The sequence below is a fragment of the Macaca thibetana genome, chromosome X, assembly GCF_024542745.1.
Source record: "Macaca thibetana thibetana isolate TM-01 chromosome X, ASM2454274v1, whole genome shotgun sequence".
Lineage (NCBI taxonomy): Eukaryota > Metazoa > Chordata > Mammalia > Primates > Cercopithecidae > Macaca > Macaca thibetana.
This window is the reverse complement of record NC_065598.1, coordinates 149,326,407-149,333,686: the sequence shown is the minus strand read 5'-3', so window position 1 is coordinate 149,333,686 and position 7,280 is coordinate 149,326,407. Positions and strand designations below refer to the sequence as shown.

The 7,280-nt window shown below is 54.2% G+C and overlaps 1 protein-coding gene across 1 annotated transcript; it reads right to left on the bottom strand.

Moving 5' to 3' along the window:
- Positions 1-418: 418 nt before the first annotated feature.
- On the bottom strand, positions 419-1,972 carry LOC126945517 (cancer/testis antigen 1-like). The gene is made up of 3 exons (XM_050775530.1): positions 1,640-1,972; positions 933-1,065; positions 419-702 (listed from the first exon to the last, which is right to left on the bottom strand). Exons 1-3 carry the CDS (start codon positions 1,887-1,889, stop codon positions 564-566), a joined length of 522 nt encoding a protein of 173 aa, XP_050631487.1. The 5' UTR covers positions 1,890-1,972; the 3' UTR covers positions 419-563.
- Positions 1,973-7,280: the final 5,308 nt, after the last annotated feature.

Sequence of the window (7,280 nt, the reverse complement as noted above, 5' to 3'; positions counted from 1 at the left end):
GCCCGGCCCATATCACATGTTTAATGGTGAAATGATAATGCTGGTTTTATGCATCTGTTCAAGCACATGTTTTTGAAGCATTTTTAGAAAGCACAAAAGCTCATATATGTTCAATGAAGACAATTTGGGAACAAACTTAATGCTGAGCTGGAAAAACATCATACATGCTACTGTCATATATTTAACATATAAATGCAAGCATATTGAGGAAAGTATTCTAAAATGTCCACAGTACTTAAAGCTGAACGGCGGGACCCAGTGGCTTTTCATTTTCCCCCATTTCCCAAATTGTCTTCCATTACCTTGTGCTACTTCAATCTCTGAATCCCAGAGCCTCCCCTGCAACCCGAGGACAAGGGCACGCAAGTCTGAAGGTGCCTTCGCTCGCCGAGAAGAGACTCAGACACGGAATTGTAGCTCATTTTTATTTCCTACAGAAACAAACATGTAAGCCGGCCTCCTCCAGCGACAAACAATCAGGCCCCCACAATGAAGTGGCCGCTCGTGCAAGGACCATCCCCTAGGGGAGGAGGCACGACCTAGGAAGGGGCACCAGGCTGGGCTTAGCGCCTCTGTCCTGAGTGAAGCAGAGCCAAAAACATAGGCAGAAAGCACTGCACGATCCACATCAACAGGGAAAGCTGCTGGAGACAGGAGCTGATGGAGAGCTGGAGTTGGCGGTGGTCTGCAGCAGTCAGTCGGCTAAACGTGAGGGGCGAAGAACATCAGGTTAAAGGCGACACCTCTGCACCCATCTCCCCGGGCTCCCTCGGGTGGCGGCGGACCTGGTGTACCAGGTCTCTGTTCTGAGACCCTGTGCTTGGGTGTTCCCAGGTCTCTAGCTTTCTACCCCTCCGGGGAGGCGGATCCCAGCCCCCAACCCACCACCATCGTCCGCCCCAGTCCCTTCCCTGTCCTGGTCCCGAACCGACATAAACAGTAGGTTGCCGGACACGGTGAAGTCCTTCAGAACCGCCCCTGGTCGGGGGAGCGGTGTGGCATCCGGGGACAGGACCCTGCGGACCAGCTCCGCTTCCATGGGCGATGAGAAAGGCATCGTGATGTTCCCGGTGGGGACCCGGTTAAGGAGCTTGGACTATGCCTAGGACTTGGCCGGTGCCCATCTCATCCCCACAGGCTGTCTTCCCACGCACTGGCCCAGGTCCTGAAGCAACCCCACCCAGCTGTCTTGATTCCCCACTTTCCTCTGTTGTACCCCAAGCTGACTCCTGTGTGCCCTTCCAAGGCCCTCCCCACCATGACCCCTGCCGCATCAGCCGTCCCCCCATCACTTGAACCCCCCCCCGCCCCATCCAGCCCACACCCCAGCCACCGGCTCCCACCTTGCACGCTTCCCCCCAACTCCTGATCCTTTCTCATACCCAAGACCCCCTACCTCCTGGCGCTTTGCCCGTCACCCCATCGCCCAGCACCCACCGTGCACACGCTCCACCTCCCATCCCCCACCTGCTCCCTTCCTCCGAGCCACACCCCCCCACCTCCAACTCCCAGCCCCCACTCCCCCCCCACCCGGCCCCTTACCCCCATCTCCCAAACCCTACCTCCTGCACCTGGCCCTGCCCTCCCCCACCTCCTGGCCCTGCCCCCCACCTCTTGACCCTGTTGCCCCCAACAGGATACAACTGAACCAGGCGTCTTTCCGCCCCCCTGGCCCCGCACTGGCAGCTTCCATTCTGTGCAGAAGCAGCACTGCCACGCGGCACCCGTGGGGCGCCTCCTCCCGGCCCCGAGGCCCTTGCTGCCCCTGCACCCTGGGGACCTCCGTCGCCCGCAGCACCCGCCTCTCCTGGGCCGCCAGGAACGCCAGGGCCTCCTGGGCCATCAGCATCGCCCGCCGCACCCCCTGTGCCCTGGCCTGCGGCCCGCATGGCTCCTGGGCCTCTGTGGTGTGCTCAGAGACAAAGTCAGGGCCCACGAGGACGCGGAGGCAGTGAGGCTGCAGGAAGTTCCGCCCCCTGGCGTGCGTGCGACTGGCAGCCTGGGATCCTCAGGGCGCCTGCGCACAGGGGTCCTACTTCCGGCCCTGAGAGACCCTGGGCGAGCCCTGGAGCACGTGACTGGTTCTCCCCGCCCGCCCCACCCCAAGAGAGCCCGGGCCGGAAGGTGGCCACGATGCCAGCCTGGACCCCTCACCCCTGAGCAGCCGGCTGTCCGCCGGGCCCTTGTCCCGGGAGCCCTGCAGGGAGTCAGGCACGGCGGGGCCCAGCCTGTCCCGTCCCCCTGGTCTCCCTCACACCGAGGAGCAAGGCGGGCCTGGGAACATGGGGCCAGGGCTGTGCGGCCATCGTCCCAGACTCTGCCTGCCCTGCCTGTCCTTGGGGGAGTGCCCAGGACAGACCCCGGGGCCAGGCCTCTAACTGGGTTCAGCAGCTTCGGTCCCTGTCCTGGTCGCCCAGCCAGGTGGGGGAGCTGGAGCTGCAGGTCGGGTGGTTCGGGGGTGGCCTCCCGTCACCCAGGGGCTCCCTGGCCCCAGGTCGGGCCCCCAATCACCCAGGGGCTCCCTGGCCCCAGGTCCAGCCCACGTGGATGGGAGGCACCAGCGGGACCAGAGCTGGGGGAGGGAAGGGAGCCAGGACTCCTTGAGGGGACCCCATAGTTCCTTTGTCTCCCAGCACAGACCTCATGGGATCTCCCTCTCTCCCTCCTTCCCTTGCTCCCCTGGCGGCGTCGGAGGTGCGGAGGGCCCTCAGCTGCGAGGTGACCCTGTGGTCTGCTGGCCTGCCGGGTGCTGGCCTACTTCTGTGTCTGGAAGGGCGTCAGATCCACAGGAAAGGTGCTGCGAGAGGTAGGCAGGGGTGGGGGTGGCATGGTCCTAGGAGCTGGGTGTCTGTCTCCACACCCTGTTCACAAGTCTGTGGGAGGAGAGGCTGCACTCCTCCATCCCGGGTGTCTGGGCTGCTCACCAGGCCAACTCAGGCCTCCCACATCCTGCACCCTGGGCTGGGCATGAAACCGATCCAATCGTCCCGTAGGCTGTTCTTTTTGATAAACATAGAAACTGACCCTTCTGGTCTTCAAGCTTGAACCTTACAGTTGTTTTATCTGAATTCCTTCCTCAGGAAATGACCTTGGGGCCTCTCAAAGTATCAAAGAACCGAAACTCACCAGATCGCATCCAGGCAATGAGATGCTGGACCCCCTCATTCATCAGGATTGCTTTCTGGGCCCTCCCGAGTTCCTGTTTTCCTACACATTGGTGCCTTTCTTCCCTGCTATATAAACCCTTAGTTTTAGTCAGGGAGATGGATTTGAGACTTAACTCCCATCCCCCGGCTGCAGCACCCAATTAAAGCTGTCTTCCCTGGTAATTGTCTTCGTCTCAGTCTTTGGCTTTCTGTGCGGCCAGCAGCAGGACCTAGACCAAACCCTTGGTATTTTGGTAACATGCACACCCCCAGGAAAGGACCCCGGACACGGCTCCCACCTCTAGGCTTAAAGCGAATGCACTTCCCGCACCTCCAGTCTTCCGTGTAGCAGCTTTTACCTACGTATGTCTGTGCCACATCCAGTCCTGAGACAGCTGAGTGACCCTGAGAAAGGCTTCCCCAACACGGGAACAGAGGCTGGAGGGCTGGGGCTGGCAGAGGGTGGCAGGACTGCGGGGACATTCTTAGAGCGCTAAAAAGTCAATGCAGACGCAGCCATAAAAGCATGCCATTTTCCAAAGCAGGCTCCGGCTTCCGCCTCTGCTGCTTTAAGAAGGGGTTGGGGTACAGGAGGTAGGGGGAACCTCCTCCAGCTGGAGCTGATGCGGTGAGCAAGGCTCTGCTCTGGAGGCCTCTGCAGCTGGCACCCTTCTGGGGACTGGGAAGGGAGCAGGGAAGGCAGCAGCCCAGGGAAAGCCTCGTCCCCCTGGAGCCGAGGCACTTGGCGGGAGAGCAGCCACACTGGCGGGGAAGGATGGGTGAAGGGATTCCACAGGTGTCTAGAAAGCTGGAAAGAGCTCCTTAGCAGGTCCAAGCCCCAGGTGTAGGGGAGGACCAGATGTGGAGGACAAAGACCATTGTCCAGGGGGATCTCCAGGCGTTGGCATTATTGGGTCCTACTGAGATGGGGCCGTCAAGGAGAAAACACAGGCTGTGTGTGGCAGGGCGACAAATGAGTGCTGCTACCAAGCTCTGTCCTGTTTTCTATGCACGTCTCAGAGCCCCTCCAGTGACTGTCATCTCCGGCGTCCTCCTGCACCTCTGTGTTTGTAGACATCTTCTCACATTTCAGATCCTGCTGAGCCTCTGGGCCCCCTGCACGTGCCTTCTGACTCTCAGCTGCTGGGATGGGCACCTCTGTGCCCTGTGCCAGCGCCCCTCCTGCAGCTCCCGACACATCTCCTTTTTTTCCTGTGCCCTGCACAGGGTGGGCCTGGAAGCTCGGGGGAATTTGTACCCTTGGACACAGCCCCCCACTGATGCGGCCAAGAGTCACTGGATAACTGTCTTAGTCTCTCACCCTTTGAAGGACAACTCTGAGGTGCGGCTGACTGTGGAGCGAATGAAATGGAACGGATGCACAGCGATGAGTGTGGACAAAGGAACACCGACTTCTCAGGCTGCCGATACGTATCTCAGTAGAAGCACGGGGGAGGGGGAATGCTATATAGAGAAATATTGCTATAGTGTCTGAAGAGTTTAGAATGTATTGACCTAATATAGACACAATAAAAGTGAAAACATTGGAAGAAAATTTAGATGAACTTTATTTGATTGTTGGAATGGAAAAGACTTTCTTCCTTCTTTTCTTTCTTTCTTTCTTTCTTTCTTTCTTTCTTTCTTTCTTTCTCCCTCTTTCTCTCTTTCTTTCTTTCTTTCGTTTTTCCATTATTATACCTTAAGTTCTGGGGTACCTGTGTGCGATGTGCAGGTTTGTTACATAGGTATACATGGGCCATGCTGGTTTGCTGCACCCATCAACTCGTTGACCCAGCAATTCCATTACTGGGTATATACCCAAAGGATTATGAATCACTCTACTATAAAAACACATGCACACGTATGTTTATTGCAGTACTGTTCACAATAGCAAAGACTTGGAACCAACCCAAATGCCCATCAATGTTAGACCGGATTTTAAAAATGCGGCACATATGCAGCCATGAAAAAGAATGAGTTCGTGTCGTTTGCAGAGACGTGGATGAAGCTGGAAACCATCATTCTCGGCAAACTAACACAGGAACAGAAAACCAAACACTGCGTGTTCTCACTCATAAGTGGGAGTTGAACAATGAGAACACACGGACACAGGGAGGGGAACATCACACACCGGGGTCTGTCGGGGGTGGGGGGCTGGGGGAGGGATAGCATCGGAAAAGACTGTTCTAAGCCTACTACCAATGAGAATAATGATAACCAGTAACATTTGTTGGGTGGTTACCACGTCCCAAACCACTGTCGTAGGCACTAGACAAGAATCAGCTCATTTATCCAGAAATACACCACATTTTCATTGTCGTTATCCCTGGCGGCGAGATAATGGTTGGTTTTTTATTTTCTCTTCCAAACTTGCCCACATTTCCTCTTCTTTTACAGTGAACATGTATTACATTTATAAGCAGAAAGTGATTAAGAAAGTTATTCATTACTTGCTGTTGAGGAAAATTTCTAATGAGCTCCGGAGTGAGCCAGTTTGCCAAAGTTTAAATTAGCCTGTTCAATTCACTGGAGGCCGTATTTTTCCTCTGAAACTTGTTCTAATTGGCACCTTTTCTTGACGCAATGAGGCGGACGGTGCCGTGATGAAGTCCCTGAAGTCACCAAGCCTTGGGGCCCACGCTAGACACCACGGGGCCTACAGGCACCCACCATCATGCCCCGCTAATTTTTTGTATTTCTAGTAGAGACGGGGTTTCACCGTGTTAGCCAGGATGGTCTCGATCTCCTGACCTCGTGACCCGCCCGCCTTGGCCTCCCAATGTGCTGAGATTACAGGCATGAGCCACCGTGCCTGGCCGCTATTATGACTTGTAACGTTTGTTTTATCCATCAATCAGGAAGGGATATCTTGCACTACTGTCCCTGCCTTTACTCGGCTCTTTTTCTAACGTATAGACTTGTAGGCTTAGGTCATTCTTTTCAGTCATTGTTTGTTTATTCTAAGCCTTCAAAACTTTAAATTTCCCTTCAAGAACCGCTCATGGCACATTCAACAAGTCTTCATAATTATTGTTGAGGACACATCTTGATAATTGCATCTTACTGTTCATTCTGCCCAGAAGGAAGGTGCTAAAAGCATAGATCTATTTGAGTCAATGGGAAGTTTATAAGAGTTTGTTCATATGGTGGTGACTTGGAAGTAACAATATTGGAAGATTGACAGCAAGGCATCTTGGAGAAGAGGCATGTGGATGGACTTCCCAGATTGGGCCTAGAATACCAGGAAATGCACATCCCTTGTGTGCGTTCCCGAGGTGCTTTCGGTACTCACGTGGATGTGATGACCTGCTCTGGGGATGTGAGTTAACTTCCTTCCTCAGTTACTCCGATTCTTGCTCAGTGGGCTCATGATAAATGTGGCCATGAGGACAGAAATGGAAGTTACTCACGGGCTCAACAACATGGTCTTCACCAAGTGCCAAATCTCCCAACAGCAGAGCCTCATATATGGGCTCATCCCACAGGGGTCTGTCTTAGCCCATTCAGGCTGCCACAGCACAATACCATAGACTGGGTAGCTTATAAACAACAGAAATTTATTTCTTACCGTTTTGGAGGCTGGAAGGTTCAAGATCAAGGAGTCAGCAGATTTGGTGTTTGGTGTCAGCCCACATTCTGGTTCATAGATGGTGCCTTCTAACTGTGTTTGCACATGGAACCTCTCAGGGGTCTCTTTTATGAGGACACTAATCCCATTCTTGAGGTCTCTGCCCTCTTGATCTAATCACCATTCAAGGCTCCACTTGCAATAACATCATATCGGTGATTAGGTTTCAACATATGAAATTTGGGGTTACAGACATTCAGACCTACCTGGTGAAAAGATGATTATATCATATCAAACCCCTTCCATTCTGCAGGGGGCAGCAAGTTTTTCTCTTTGGAATAGATGCTTTTTCTGTGTATATACATGCTCTCCACTGCCGCGGTTTCGCCAACACCACCATCCACGGATGTACTACGGGCTCATTCACCATCACCATATCCTACTCGAAAGCTGCAATGAAATGGATTAGAGACTGTAATCTGAAAATCTGGGATCCCTGTGGTACTGAGCTAACAAATGAGAGGAGGATTATTGTGTTGGCTAGGTAATGGACCCTGACTGTCAAG

Bases quoted from the DNA above. Each gene is read 5' to 3' on its own strand.
- LOC126945517 (XM_050775530.1), bottom strand. From the start codon at position 1,889: ATGCGGGCCGCAGGCCAGGGCACAGGGGGTGCGGCGGGCGATGCTGAT. The intron at 1,066-1,639 runs ATCCTGTTGGGG...TCCCCACCGGGA, and splicing joins AAGACGCCTGGTTCAGTTGT to ACATCACGATGCCTTTCTCA. The intron at 703-932 runs GTCGGTTCGGGA...CCTCACGTTTAG, and splicing joins TCCGGCAACCTACTGTTTAT to CCGACTGACTGCTGCAGACC.